A 15,740-nucleotide genomic window follows, 5' to 3' on the forward strand; every position below is an offset into this window, starting at 1 on the left:
AACATATGTGCTGTGTGTGATAACCTGGACACTGGACAAATGAAAAGTCTGCATGTGACAAAAGACACGTTTAAAGAGACACCTACCGGATTTATATCGACAGTTACCAGGTTGATAATTATTAAATTTGGAATGAAATTGCACAAATGCGAATTGACATTTATAGAACTCCAAAAAAACTATTGTAGTATCATTACTCCAACTGAGGATGGGCATGAGAAATAATACAGCATTTAGAGAACTAGTGAATCAGAAGTCCATCTGAGTAAGTCATTACTCTAATTAGAAATTGTGAATTGCATGTTCATAAAGTAAAATCTAAGAGAACAGTTGCTAAAAACAATTGTGCTTCTGTGAAATAAAGATATCACGCACCACAGCACAAATTTGTTAAAAACTCACCACACAAGTAGTCCAGTCACCTTTTTATATAAATATTTTTGGAACAAACTCAACCCTCATCTTCATCTTCTTGGCGCTTAACATCCACCGAGAACTCATATTCTTGGTCACAACCAAGATATGCATCACACATGAAAAAGAGTGTATAATTCTTCCGACCAATCTCGGTAGGTGCGGTGAAATCAAGCTTGAATTTAGCTTTCCTCTGGAGAGAGACCCTCTTAATAGCTAGAAGTTGGTTGCTTTTAGGGTCACCAACAACAAGCCACCACCCTTCTTGCTTTGGTTTTGGAAACCTTGGCGCATCAACAGGACCCAATTCTTGCCTACCATCTTGCTCTCTTTCCAGTGACACTTGAAGGGTCACATTATCACCAGCTGTAATGTCATCTTCATCTACAATCTCATATGTCACATCTATGTTAGGAAACCTATTACAAACTCTCGCAATGTCCAAGAGATGAGCATCGCTCATCTGCAAGAGCTCACGTCTCTCTTCGTCTTCCATTTCAACAAGCTCAAACACAGTCTCGATGCTTTTCCCTGGATTCTCTTGGCATTTCTTTGCGAGCTCTTTGGTGAAATGTGGAAGCTGCAACAAAACGGAGTCATTCTCCCAAAGGCCTTGAGTCACCATCTGACTCATCTCCATGGCTGCAAGAGCAGGATTTAACCACCCATTACTGGAAATGACATCAACCATTGCTTGCAACAGCCTGCTTGAATTGAGAAGCACTTCTTTCTGGTCTAGTGCAAGCACATTCCCTACTCCAACTCGGCTGAAATGTGCCTGTAACAACACATTTGCTTTCACATGTGGATCGGTAAACTTTGGTTTGTCAATTCCAAATCTCTGGTGATTAATCATCTTTCTCATCGTCTCTTCTTCTCCAGGCCTCATAGGGAGAGTTGAATATTCAGAGGCTGAGGCAAGTATCTCTAAAAGGCCTTTCATCTTTGTTTTCGCAGTCAAAGATGAGCTGAATAGCTCTATTGTTGTGTAACTGATGTAGTAGTACGAAGCAATCATTCCTAAATTTAAAGGCGAAAGATCCATGTCATCTTCGATCGCAATACATTTGCTCGTTTCCAGATCAGAGATGGTTGTTTCCACAAGCTCAGAAAGATGATCTGAGAGATGTCTATGACTTGTACCTTGAAGATTGTAGTAATTAGGATTTTGTGTAAGGCGACGGTACATGAATGTCCAAGTTAAGTAATCTACAGCATCTTGTTTGTTCTCAATTGTACGAACAACAATCTCCGCATTCAAATGGTCATGCAAGAAATGATCCAAGTGAGACTCTACAGGTAGTGGATCAAGCAAGAATTTTTTGTAATACTCCTTCCGTGGAGCATGGCAAAGGATAACACACTTACCAAACTTGTCCACTAGAGGGCGGCTTGCACGTCCAATCATTTGCAATAGATCAGTGATAGGATAGTCAGTGTGAGCATTTTCTCGCCCATCAAAATATTGGGTTCCCATCACAATCACGAGATGAGCCATAAGGGTCATACCCCAACACATTGTACTACTCGCCACACATACCTGAATTGCGCCAGCCGTGAATAACTGCACTACGATCTCTTGTTCTGCCTCACTCAGACCTTCGTGTAAGAATCCCACACCTTGACGCAAGGCATCTGCAAGGCCTTTTTCACGAATCTTTTCCAGAAAAGGGGCAAGATATTCCTCTTTGCAGTGAAGAAACTGTGACTTTTCACTTCCATCTGCACTAGCATATGTAACTAGATCCAAAGCAGTCATCTTCGAGTGTTTTCTAGTGGGAACAAAAACAAGTGATGGCTTCCCCTGACTTTGTTGTAATATTGCTGAGTAAGTGGGTTTGATCATTGCTTGCACACGAGCATCAAAATTGGTAATATCAATCCCCTGAATGGTTATGTCAAGTGGCACTGGTCGAACACCAGGAGGAAAGTTGAAGAGACCATGTGAGCTTGCACCTATCCACTCTCCCATATCTTTTGCATTTGCAAGTGAAGTAGAAAGAGCAACAATCCTTATGTTGCTTTCACTCCTGCTAGATATGTAGCGCATTCGTGAGACAATAACTTCTAGTACAGGCCCTATCTGACCTCCTAGCAGGTGAAACTCATCAACAATGAACAGATTAACTTGCTGCACATGTTTCCGTTGTTTCCACCTACGTGAGAGCATATCCCATCTCTCAGGAGTACTAACAATAATTTGAGATTTCTCAAGAATCTTAAGATCCACTGTTGTTTCCCCTGTAAGCTCGGCCACTCGACACCCCAGACCTCTGCCAAACTTTGCTTCCCAATCATGGTATCGCTCCTTTGCTAGAGCTTCTACAGGTGCTATGTAGACACATCTTGCTCCACCCTTTTCCTCAGCTTTATCTAGCATTCTCATCACTGCAAACTCTGCACAAATCGTCTTTCCACTACCTGTAGGTGCTGCAATTAGAGCATTATCATCTGTGTTATATAAGACTGTAAAAACCTGTGTCTGAATTGGGTTGAAATGTTTGAACTGTTGATAAACTGCTTCAAATGCAGGATTTCTCAATGCTGAGACTGGAAGTGGTTGCAAATCTAGTAACTCAGTTGATGGAGGATATTTCTCAGGTAGTCTAAGATGACGAAATGAAACTGGTAACATGGTTTCTGATCCTAACCATTTATCTGATATGACACGAATGAAATACTGTGGTGGCATAGGCTCGAATATTGGAACAGTAAAACTCAGATTATGATCTTCCTCCACATATTGCATCTTCAGGATGAAGTATTCATGATGAAGAATGTGTTCTCCATCATTATCTTCAACAATGACCCAAAAAGGTTCCACATAGCCATGCACCTTTTCTTCCCATTGGAAGTCTGGGGTAATTGTTAATTCTACTTTCAGCACAGATCTTGTGATTGGCAACACACGGGCAGCTAACTCTAATTTAGGGAATTGATGAATAAGCTTGTGCAGTAACTTTCCTTGCTTTGGAGCTCTGACCAATTCTCCGATTTCTTGGGAAGACAAATCATAATAGCGATCCCATGACAGATCTTTTTTCTCAATTTTAGAGAGTATATCATTGCCTATGGTTTTGAATTGACGTAAAGGAGTCTGACTTCTCCACATCCTTCTGCTAACCATCTTTGACAACGTTAACGCTTTCTCAGCCAACTGTGCCCAGCCTCTCTTCAAGACAATTTCGAATAAAGCACGCATCAGTCGACCAGCACTCTACAAAAGAACGGAAAAGATATTAGTCTGTATGCACACAAGGCAGATTAACATGTTGAGCACTAACTCAAAACATGTTCCAAAAGCATATTGTTCATATCATGAAGCAGCTGCATTCAAAGAAAATTATAAAAATAGTAATGGGAAGAAGTATGGATGCCCTGAGAAACCTTAGAAATGATTATCACTTTTGGTGGACACCAATTTATATCGTCTTAAGATTAATTTTGTGACTGTTCTACAACTATCCAAATTGGAACAAATGACTGATGCTGAGTTTAAAATTAGATAAGCAAAGAATGAATGTGTCACCTAACATTATGCCAAAAGAAACAAGAGGCAAAGCTCACTCTTTGACAATTATAGAATCCATCAATAGTACTGATCTCCAACCAGTGTACATAATAAAATACATGAGTAAACAAAGAAAATGGGTTTCAGTATCAACACCCAGCATCTATGGCATCAAAAAGAAAGGGTCAATCCAGTCATAAAAAATCTCTGGTGATGTTAATCTGTGTGGCTGTGAGGACTTATTACAAAAATCTGTGATATCTAGGCCTTTCCTGAATTTTTCAATTTGTAGGGGATGCAAGTTTTTGCAAAATGTACCAACTAAAAGGAAGTAAGGTATGAGCAATCTGGAGACCATCTAATTGGCGCTGTATATAAAACGGTGTAATGGAAGAAAGACTACCAATTCCCAAACTAAAGTAACGCTATATGACTCCACTTCAATTAAGAACAAAATTATTCAATTTAATTAAGTGCATGGATGCTGCAAATTTTAATTAGAAGCCCATTAAGTACTTAAATAGCCCAAACAAATTCAAAAATAAATGATCAAATTCCCGTAATAGAAGACTGCAATAATTCCAGAAAGACAAACACATACAGAGAGGGAATGTGTTTATCTGACTTACTTGAGTTACAAAGATCATGTCCGATGTCAGGGAAAGACCTTCCAGCTTTAATTGAGAAATATATGCTTGAAGCAGAACATTGATCTTTGCACTTGGATCTTCTAGACTCTCCTTGACTGGTATTGGCACTCTCTCTAAAAGCTTTCCAAGTTCCATTTTTTCTTCGTGCCTTACTGTCACATATTTAAATTCTTCACTCAGAGAGAAAAGACGGCAAAGCTCAATATCCCCCATAGTCGGTTTCAAATGTTCATTATAAGTTGCCATTGTGCCATGTGTAATATAGTAGAAACTTGCAATCCTCCCAAGATCAGTCACTTGAAAATAACCACTCTTCTTATCATACTTAATGAGATTGTTCTTATCCAGAATTGCTGCCGCAGAGTGAATCAGATCTGCACGCCGTTCCTCTAAAAATTGATCCCTCTCCAAGGCATCCACACCAATGCCATAAAGAACAGGATTGCGAAGCATCCTGATGTATAAATAAGTGTAGCCAAGCCATGTGCATGCTTCCTTTGCATTCTGAACTGTCCCGAGTACAATCTCAGCATTGAGGTTATCAGCCAGGCGTGATATGAATTGACTCTCAATAGGCAATTGCTGGTTCATGAGAGAGAGGTAATATTGCAATTCACTATGCCCAGTTATAATAATACCCTCACCATATGTGTCAAATTGAGGTCTTCCTGCTCGTCCAAGCATTTGCATAATATCCAAGGGACTTAATTCAGTCCACACACCCTTCTCTGGATTGTATACTTGAGTGCCCTTTATGATCACTGTATGGGCTGGAAGATTAACACCCCAAGCAAGAGTTGCCGTGGACACTAAAACTTGGATATGTCCATCAGCAAAAAGATCTTCAACTAATGTTCTATCTCGTCTCATCATTCCAGCATGATGAATTGCAAAACCATACAGTAGCAGATCACGCAAATCAGTGTTCTTAACCGACTCTGTTTCTGTTTGAAGAATCTCTCGACTTGCACTATCTTCCTTTAGAAACCTTCCTAGCATGTCACTTGCAAGTGCCTTGTCTCTAATGTATCTTGCAGTCTTGGCAGTTTCTTTTCTAGAGTGAACAAAGACCAAGACCTGATGTTTTCCAGCTGATTGCAACACTTTGTCGAAGCATATCTCATTCATTAGTTCAAATCTTGTAAAAGCCTTCTTTGCAGTGATCCCAATGTATTGCTGAGCCAACGGGCATGGACGGTAACTGTTATCAAAGAAGAACAAGCCTTTTGATTTATCCACCCTTAAAAATAAAGCTACATCTTCATAGTTTGGAAGAGTTGCAGAGAGACCAACAAGGCGAATCATCTCATGAGTGGTTTCTATCTGTCTTACAGTTCTTGCCACTATACTCTCAAGCACAGGCCCTCGATTATCATGAAGAAGATGAATTTCATCTATGATCAAGAGCTTTACCAATTGTGTATATGTTCGATCACCGGACTTTCTTGTTATAATATCCCATTTTTCTGGAGTGGTGACTATTACTTGGGTTTCTTCAATCTGCTGCTTGGATAAAGTCTGATCTCCTGTCAGTTCTTTCACAGAGATCCCATATGACTCTAAACGTTTGGACAGATTTCCAACAACTTCTGCTACCAGAGCTTTCATTGGTGCCACATAAACTACCTTGAATTTCTTTAAATCAACTGTGCCATCTTCTAGTCTATTCACTCCAATCTCATGAAGAATTGTGAGCATTGCAACATTAGTCTTACCAGCACCAGTGGGTGCACAAAGGAGCAGATTCTCAGGTGTGAAAAGAGCTGTCTCGTAAACCTTACTTTGAATTCGGTTTAAGGACCTCATTTCAGGAAAAGCTGGTTGTGCCCAATCGGGCATATCTGTAATTTTCACCATTTCTTCACCTTCAGCAATTGGTTTTGGCTTCAAATGAGGTACATGAATTTCTTCATAACCCTTCTGGGTCTTTCTATAGGACTCAGGAGGCAATTCACACTTCTTATTTGACATCAATAAACCTCCTTGATGGAAAGTTAATTGTTCCAAGTCAAGCATTTGATACTGACCTTTTGCCCACCCAGCAGAACCAGAACCATCTCTCTCATGTTGACTCCCTCTAACCATCTCTCCTCCATCATCTCTCAGCTTTCTTGCTTCTTCTCTAATGCTTCGCTCAAGGTTCTTCTGCCTTTCTTTAGCAGTTGCTCTTGTAGCATGTAGTTGTTCCAAAATCACAGAAAGAGCTGAGCCTCCTTGGCTCATTTCCTCCTCTATCTTCTTCCTTTCATTATCATCCTCAGCCCTTACAAGCCGTGTGCACCATACAATCTTAAATCGATTCCTTATAAGTATCTTAATCAGATCAAATTTATTATAATCAAGTAGCATCACAAGGCGATTCTCCACTTCTCTATCATCTCCTTCAGCTAGCATTTTCAATACATCTTCGGCTAGCTTTTGGCATTGTTGTGGATCAATATTTCCATAAGCTTGGCTTATTTTTCTTTGAAGCCAATAAGCATCTATATCCTGAGGGTTCAACCCTTCATCAGCTTCTTCGATATCATCATCATCTAAACCACCCATTTGCATGCCTTCTGCTTCGGCATCCAGGACATCTTCATCTTCATCACTCTCTTGAACTTCGTCCAAGTCGCTCTCTTCATCTTCTTCTTCCTCTTCAAACTCAACAGCAACACCAATATCATCATCTAGAGCTTCACCGGCACCACCCCCTCCTCCAACATCAGATCCATCATTATAATCCTTGATGAGCTTTCCTATCTGTACCAGCTGCGCGTATTTATCTGACGGCATCGAATTAAGCAACTTGTCAATATCTTTCTTCTTGTCAGGGTCCTTGATCTTATCGTTCTTAAGCACAGCAAGAACTTCATCTGCAGCACCTCTGAGTATATCTTGAGGTTGATCTCCAAACTGGTGTTGGATAAGGCTAAGCAATGCTTCATACGCAGCTCGAGTTTCTTTAGTCTTAGGCCGATACATTCCATCTTCAACTATGTTCAAAACACTTGCTTCTTGAGACATTCTCTGTCTCTTGCTTGGCTTCTTGGGTGGCACAAGATCAGAGGAAGCAGCAGCAGCATCCTTCTCTCTGTTTTCTCTGTTTCTCTTAGATTTCTTGAGCTTTTCTTCAAGCTCTGGCGGGCGTCCATGGTATACTCTGTCACCGAACCTTCTCGGATCAATTTTCCCCCACAATGTTTCAGGTTCTCCCGTGGGTTCATGTGTATCACGTGGACGTGTGTCTGTGGTGAGAACTAAGCTAGAATTTGCTCTATATTCGTACTGTTTGAAGCGAGCGTGAGCTTCTGCTCCTCCTCCGAGGTGAGCCATGGCTACCAGAATTGTGCTTTTCTCCTGTCTACGCTACTATGCAGAGGGAAGGAAGGAAACAGGGTACCTGTGCAAAAGCTCTTCGTTCGTTTGTTCGCTAGCTCGCTCGCTTTCTGCGAGGGAGAGAGAGAGAGAGAGAGAGCAAACCGATCTGTCTGTTAAGTTGTGTTGTGTTTTCTATCTCCTGATCTCTCTCCTCTCCTGTGTGAGGAAACAGGGGATGAAAGAAGAAGCAAAAAGGTCCTCCTTCCTTCTCCAGCTGCAGAGTTTCCCTTTGTATATATATACTCTCTCTCTGTTAAAACCGACCTAGGTCAGACTGAATATGTACATACTTCCTTCCTTCCTTCTACTACTACTACCACTACTACTTTCTGTTCTAACTTTGGCCAAGACTACAGTCTACACTTAAATTCCCACCCAAATTTGGGTCCCTGTTTCATTCAAATTCAACGCGCTACAAACCCACCACTTTTTCTTGTGTTCTTTTCCAGAGGATGAACTGTTACTTCCCTATCCTAATCTTCCACTTCACATGTGTGTCGTTGCTCTTTTCGACTGATGACATTTCACCACATATAGACCCCAGTCGCACATCACACAAACGTCCCTTTCTATTTCTGACCTATATATATTACGTATGTAGTTGGCAGTGTTTCTCCTTGTTACATCATCCTATATTATGTGGCCTAGTTATATATATGTTATGGTTGCAATACAAGCCCCAACATTTTCTAGTTGAGTGACTCGTTGCGTGGAGTAAGCAAATAATAATTGTTATAGTGATCACAATGGTTTCTCGAACAAATATGTAACCATCAATCAAGATGGAGTGGAGGGTTCACATTATGTTAACTCCATTGCGTTTTCCCATTTAGTGTGTCCTTATAAACAAACAACATCTCTCGCAAGGGTCGAATCCTAAGGTTTAAGGGCTCCTCATTTCTTTCGTCTCACCAGAACATGGAAGTTTTCTCCAATAACTTTTACATGGTTATGATTATGAAGAGTCATTGGAAGCAAGGGAGATGTGATAGATAAACAAGCAAATTGATGACAAATGCATGAAACAATCCATCACCTATCATTACTTGATGTTGACAAGTGAGCATTTGAAATTACATAAGATCTCAAGAGCATTTGAATTGCAAAAGATCACAACACGAGGGGACATTTGGAACACTAGAAGATCTTGAGGGTCGTGGAACTGCATAAGACGGTGACATAATAATAAGTGTACATGAGATCTGAAGAGAATTTCAAATTATAGTATTTGAATTTGCATAAGATCATGAGGTTCGGTAGAACTTTAGAGCTACATATAGATCACGAAGCGAGGGGACATTCAAGATCGCATAAGAACATGAGATAAGAAAACACTTGGAAGCTAGGTAAGACCACAAGGGCGTTTAGAGCTGCATGAGATCTTGAGAATGCGAGCATGGCGGGTTCGATTGATGGGAATTTGGTGGAAGGCTAGGAATCGGCAACGGTTCTGTGTCGGTTGAACCGGTTTGGCCTTGTCCAAACCAAACCAGGTAAGCCATAACCGGTGTGATAGTTTTCAAACTTGAACTTAACCGGCTCTTAAACCGGTTAAGGCTTAACAGGTTTGGCCAAACCGGTTTAGTGACTCTCTGTGTGCAAGAATTGCATTCCCGGAACCTCCACTAACTAAATATAGTGGAGTTGTTTCAAACCCAAACAAAAGCGCACTTCAATTTTGCTGTGCCGCCTCTTCTGCTCGGCTCTGCTCTTGTAGACATGGAATCTCTCCTGTCGAGAATCACACCATTCAGGGCAACTTCTTCCCCGATCTCCTCTGGATCTTCAGATTCTCCGCCCCTCCCGCCTCAATTATGTACCTGTCCTCCTCTCGTCAAATCATCTTCCTATGTCTCATTGAGGGCTGCTCAAGTATCAGAAAATCCTTCCAGAAATTCAGATTTAACTTGTTCGCCCATGCCGTCCTCTCGATTCAGCATTCCTTTGCTTCTCAGATTTCTGTGGTTTTTAGACAGAAAAAACTCAGGGTTTCAGGCTATTGAAGACGGGCTCTGTAAAGAAACGAATGCATCTATTTTAGGGCTCAATACAGGAAATGATGAAAAAGGAGATGATCAGAAGGAAGAAGAATGTTTCGATCCAGAGCATAGATCTTGTTTTTTCTCAAATGCAAAAGATTGTTCAGATCTAGAAAATGTGTCTTCTTCATATTTTTCGAGTTTGGGGTCTACGAGGGGAAATGGGCAGAAAGCAGAAAGCGATTTTGTTGAAAAAACCATGGCTTCTTTCCCAAATGAACCATGTGGAGATGGCACAATACCATTCCCATCCCCATCTCCCGAAGGTGACACATGCAATGCTGATTCTGCACAAATTTCTCCTCCTATTGATGCAAGAATAGATAGATCTGCACATGATTTAAAGCTCCTTACAATCATAAAGGGTTTGTTAGCCAGACTTTCAGAGCTTGGGAGAGATTCAAAGATAAAGGCCACTGAAAGGCAGCCCCTGGAATTTCCAGAAGTGAACGTTGACAGTGATCCAAAACACATTTCTTCTCATCCACACCAAAATTCCTATCCAAAATCATCAGAATTAGATAGTAAAGGCACGATTTTGGAACAGAATGAGTGTTATGGAGACAATGCTTGTTGTGAGAATGGCTGCACACTATTGGAGATACCTTATACAAGATCTATTCATACAAAGGAGTCATTCTCGAAGTTTTTGCAGGATGCATCCTTGTTTGACATGAAGGTCTTCGCCCCATTGTCATTTCTTTGTGATATGGCGTATATGATCCCTAAGATTCAGGTAGTATTTATACATTCTTAGTCCCACATCGATGCATATACATGCATAATTCTGCTTCCTATATATGATATATGTCTTACACATCTATGTCTATATTGTGAACGCCAGATGTAATATGTTTGCATAACCTATCCCATTTCTCTGTCCAACCACTTATCACCTTACTTTGGCATTAAGAATGCCACTGTCCCATACCATAGTTATGATCTTTGCGCTTGTACCATTGTCACCATGGTGTCGATGATACCAATAAGATAACACAAAAGAGAAGAGAAAGACCCAAAGAGAGCACATTAAGGTAGCCTTATCACTATTAATCATGGTGGAGGCTAGAAAAATGATGTAAATCATATTGAATAGAATTATAGAAGTAAAGAGAGAGCAATGAGTTAACTCGATAGAGAAGTAGTAAAGAGCTGATGCAAGATGACATAGGGGGAGTCATACCACCACCATCATGTTGAAGGTGAGAGCAAAAATGTAACTCAAGAGAGGATTGTCACCACCTCTACCATGGTTAAGTTGAGAGCAATAAGGTAACTCAAGGGGATAGAAGATGCTGCAAATATAAGTTCATATAAGGGTAGGTAGCTGCTTTACGTTATCATGAAACCATAATTCGATTCCTTACCATAGCTTTCCATATTGCATCCAACCATATGGGTGGGGTAAACTTTGCATACCTAACCATAATCAAAAGACTTGTAAACATGCATGCCAATATGTTGCTTGAAAGTCGTACAAAAAGGGCCCAACAATGCCATAAATACCTACCACATCAGCTTTGCGGTGTTGCTGAATGCCTCTTTCTCTTATGTTCTTTTGTATGAAGTGTTCAATCACGTTAAAAGTTTCATGCAACACGTTGTGATGTGCGTGTGTTTACAAGCCTCTTGGCAATAGTAAACTTTGAGAAGTTTACCTTTTACAATGGTAACTTTCCATGCCTGGTTAAAACTTGGTCTATTGGCTACCTAAAGTTATGCTATTGTCTACTGCATGTTTGTATCTAATTTGTTTTGACACAGTCAGGGAATCTCTTGAAACGCCATCGCCTTCGGTATGTGACATCTTCAGTTGACAAAAAGGCAGAGTTAGAAGCCAATGTGAAGAAAGCTGAATTGTTGAGTAAACCCACTGAAAAAGAGACTATGAATGATGGAAAAAGTAAATCAAAATCAAGCGAGGTCAATAATGTTCTAGAAGCTAAAGCTAAAGTAACTTCTGATCAATCATTGGCATCTGGGTCAAAGGATTTCAATAAAAGCTTAGAGACTGCAATAGAATCTCAGTTTGATCTTTGGGATATTGCAAACAGTTTAACAATGCAAGGTTTTAGTGAAGAAAACAGATTGAACTTGGAGGATTCTTCTATTGAAATAAACAGATTGCAATTGGAGGATTCCCTTGTTGAAGTAGCACCAGCAAAGGCTGTTCTGGTTGCTGAGGAGGATACAAAAAAGAGTGTGGCAGAGGATTTGCAATCATCTCATTCTTGTCCTTGTGAATGGTTTGTTTGCGACGATCCCAGTTCTAGTACCAGATTTTTCGTGATACAGGTAATGTTGTTTGAGGGGCTTATGCCATTTATACTGAAATCAAAACTGGGTTTGTTTATTTATTAAAGGATATCATTCTTTATGAAAATGATAGTGCAGGGCTCAGAAACTCTGGCATCATGGCTAACTAATTTATCTTTTAAACCAACAAACTTTGAGGTTAGTCGGAAGTTGTCAGGTTTTTAAAATTTCGATCATATAAACGTAATAGGAGATTTGATGGGTTGCTAATATTTCAGGGATTGGATATTCTTGTCCATCATGGCATTTATGAAGCTGGAAAGGGTCTTTATGAGCAAGTTCTTCCAGAGATTCTTGCTCATTTAGCCAAACACGGTGACCGCGCTCAAATCCGATTGACTGGACATTCCTTGGGCGGAAGTCTTGCTATCATTCTTGCCCTCATGTTCCAGATTCGAGGTGTACTTACTAATAAAGCTTTACTTCCAGTAGTGACATTTGGCTCTCCTTGTATGATGTGTGGTGGTGATATTCTTCTCCAGAGATTAAAGCTTCCGAGGAATCACATACAGTCCATCATCATGCACCGAGATATAGTACCGCGTGCTTTTTCTTGCGACTATCCTGATCATGTTGCACATGTGTTGAAGAGACTTAATGGGAGGTTTCGGAATCACCCATGCTTGAATAACCAGGTATTGGTTATTAATTCATATTTTGCATGATACTTTTAACTTTCCAAGATGATTTTTCTCCTTTTTTTTGGGGGGGGAGGGGTGGTGGTGGTTACTCTAAAGTATGTGATCAAAGCACACAGATCTGGAAATATTCATTTGGTTCCTATGCGTTCACTGGAAGGGTTTTCTAAGCCCTTTTTTTTTGTCAACAGAAATTGTTATACACTCCAATGGGTCAAATCTTTGTCTTACAACCAAAAGAGAGTGCAGCCCCACCCCATGCTTTACTACCATGTGGGCATGGACTCTACCTTTTACGTCACCCAGTTAATGGCAAAGATACTAAGCATGACATCGAACTTCGGGCAGCTCAAAGAGCTTTCTTAAACATGCCTCATCCATTAGAAACCCTCAGTGACCCTGGTTCATATGGTTTAAATGGAACCATCTCTCGAGATCACAATCCTTCTAGTTACACGGAAGCTATTGACATGGCTCTTAGATATGAGGTTAAAAGACTCCGGCGCTTGCAACGTGAGCAGAGAAGACAAATGATGCAGCCTGCTGTGATTGCCGAGTCATCTGTTTATCTCAAGAAAGGTACTACTAAGCTAGGTTTACATGTGGAGCCAATAGTGAAGCACAGACCACTCATGCTGTCGATGGGTAAAACATTGACATTTGTGCAATCTGTGAATTATGGAACTAGTAACTTGAATCGAGTTGCATTGGATAGGATGCCTATATGGGCATCCTATAAGAATGCATTTGGTCGATATGCGGTAACTATTGCATCGAAGCATGTTCAAGTAGGAATGCTGTTTGTTGTTTCGCTCCGCGTGGTCATGTTACAATGGCTTTCAACCCTGTCATGGGTATAATGGCATCCACACTTACAGGTCAACCCTCTATTTTTTGTGTGTTTTAAGGATTGATAAACATATAAACTTAAGCGGATGCTGCTCTCATATATAATAGCATCCATTTGTCACAAGGTTCACTGAATATCTATGATACAAATAGTCATCACTCTCCTTTTTGCACTCTGGAATTGATATTATATGGCTTTCCATACATAAGGGAATTTGGTTTGCTTAATGATATGTATATTATGGTTTGATTTTGCCTCGTTTTTAGGTACCATATCATAACTTATCAATGGTAACACATCCAGATTTTAGCATTTATGGAGGGTTGATAATGTATATGAACTTGTTTCTTGTGTTCGTTTGGTGTCATGCTATGTTATTTTGATACAAATGTTCAAATGATGTATGCCTAATGACCAAAATCTTTTGCAATGTGAAGAAAAAATAATTTGACTATCAACAAGACGTTAATTTAAGACATTGGAAACCTAATGAACAAGTCATTGCACCTTGGTAAGGAACCGTCACTAAATTTGTGTGCATATATGAGATAAGTAGATTCATATTGACTCTTGGTGGTCAAGAATTTTACTGTTTGGTATCAATTGAAAGCCTCGTTGTGACAATGACATATGTGTGTAGGGATTGGACTAGGTTTGACAATGTATGGAATGCAAAACTTGAAGGTTGAGCATTGTATCAAAAAGGTGGAAGGTGTACTTGAAGCTCAATCTTAGAGATCTTTGGATTTTGTTGAAGTATTTCTCTAGAATGTGCATGTTTTGCACAGTTTTCTAGGAACATAATTGACATCAAATTATCAAGTGTCTATTGGCAAGAGTTATCTGGAAATTTATGTGGGTTTCTATAAATACAATGTTGAAACCCCCAATTCCAAGGGTGTTTAGTCATGTGGAGTCGAGAACACCTTTTATGCATTTTGAGACACCTTTCATTATTTAAGGTATTAGGGATTACAACATAATTGGTGTATGCAGAATGCCTTATTTTAGATGCTCAATATGGGGTTCACAGTCACATTTGATGATTAAAAGGCATATTGGTATGTCAATTCTCCTCGGCGAAGACTTTAGAGAGGTTGGCATAGGAGGAATTAGGGATTTCTTGGTTGGCAAGGCATCGTGTCCATCATTTACATAGGCACTAATCACATGAGACTATATAGGTCGATACAAATGTATCTAGAGATGAGGGATGTTATGGAAACCTTGATTGATTTTGTGGTAAATCAATAGGATATCTATTTCATTGCGTGTAACTCGACTTTCTTAATTAATATATTTCTAGTTATGGGAAAAAGAGCGAGTACAATAGATTGACAAAGTCATATGTAAGCAAAAAGAGAGATAGCACAGTTAATGTATCAAAACAAGGGATGATTGCACGATGATAACAACTAATTAACTATATAAATGCAAATGCTCAAAAGCTTGAACATACCAACAAAAAACATGACATTGTGATTTGATGAAGTAGAAAAAATGTTGTTACCGCAATGAGGACAAACATCTATGGAAAGCGAGAACAAACCGAACATACATACAAGTGGGCAACATTACAACTACAAGGTGTGTTTGTGATGAGAACAAGACATGTAGGCATTGCCAGGGTTATATTTATAGTAAACATAATTACATGGGGATATATATATAAATAGAGGCAAAAGTTTATTTGCCCTAAAATTTCTGACTCAGATTATATGTCACTCTTTACATCACTATGAATGGTAAACTCAGGCTTCATTAGAGTTTATGATGCCTTTATTGACCTCTGTTTAGGGACTATTGTTTATATCACTGTATTTTATGGAGCTCTGTTTAGGGGTCGTTGTATTTAGCTGTTTAGCTCCTTCTCTATTTTACATTATGTTTAATGTATTTTTTGTATGCTATTTTTTAATCTAGATCTAATTAGTAATTTTTATTTGTACCATTTTTTGA

The 15,740-nt window shown here is 39.7% G+C and overlaps 2 protein-coding genes across 2 annotated transcripts; one reads left to right on the forward strand and one right to left on the reverse strand.

The window, feature by feature from the left end:
- Positions 1–159: 159 nt before the first annotated feature.
- On the reverse strand, positions 160–7,995 carry EMB1507 (U5 small nuclear ribonucleoprotein helicase). The gene is made up of 2 exons (XM_087321036.1): positions 4,555–7,995; positions 160–3,631 (listed from the first exon to the last, which is right to left on the reverse strand). The coding sequence occupies exons 1-2, from the start codon at positions 7,891–7,893 to the stop codon at positions 452–454; spliced, it is 6,519 nt and encodes a 2,172-aa protein (XP_087177162.1). The 5' UTR covers positions 7,894–7,995; the 3' UTR covers positions 160–451.
- A 1,634-nt stretch (positions 7,996–9,629) lies between these two features.
- LOC147862745 (phospholipase A1 PLIP2, chloroplastic-like) lies at positions 9,630–14,098 on the forward strand. The gene is made up of 5 exons (XM_087321192.1): positions 9,630–10,713; positions 11,742–12,272; positions 12,372–12,431; positions 12,512–12,928; positions 13,123–14,098. Exons 1-5 carry the CDS (start codon positions 9,658–9,660, stop codon positions 13,789–13,791), a joined length of 2,733 nt encoding a protein of 910 aa, XP_087177318.1. The 5' UTR covers positions 9,630–9,657; the 3' UTR covers positions 13,792–14,098.
- The last annotated feature ends 1,642 nt before the right edge of the window (positions 14,099–15,740 follow it).

This window comes from Azolla caroliniana, unplaced genomic scaffold (genome assembly GCF_043228905.1).
Source record: "Azolla caroliniana isolate FFs.n. ecotype wild unplaced genomic scaffold, voAzoCaro1.0.p SCAF_6, whole genome shotgun sequence".
NCBI classification, from domain to species: domain Eukaryota; kingdom Viridiplantae; phylum Streptophyta; class Polypodiopsida; order Salviniales; family Salviniaceae; genus Azolla; species Azolla caroliniana.

What these genes read in the sequence shown, in the direction of transcription:
- LOC147862745 (XM_087321192.1), top strand. Translation starts at nt 9,658, where the DNA reads ATGGAATCTCTCCTGTCGAGAATCACACCATTCAGGGCAACTTCTTCC. An exon ending in TTAAACCAACAAACTTTGAG is followed by an intron (nt 12,432 to 12,511) that starts GTTAGTCGGAAG and finishes CTAATATTTCAG; the next exon opens with GGATTGGATATTCTTGTCCA. An exon ending in ACCCATGCTTGAATAACCAG is followed by an intron (nt 12,929 to 13,122) that starts GTATTGGTTATT and finishes TTTTGTCAACAG; the next exon opens with AAATTGTTATACACTCCAAT.
- EMB1507 (XM_087321036.1), bottom strand. Translation starts at nt 7,893, where the DNA reads ATGGCTCACCTCGGAGGAGGAGCAGAAGCTCACGCTCGCTTCAAACAG. An exon ending in ACATGATCTTTGTAACTCAA is followed by an intron (nt 3,632 to 4,554) that starts GTAAGTCAGATA and finishes GTTCTTTTGTAG; the next exon opens with AGTGCTGGTCGACTGATGCG.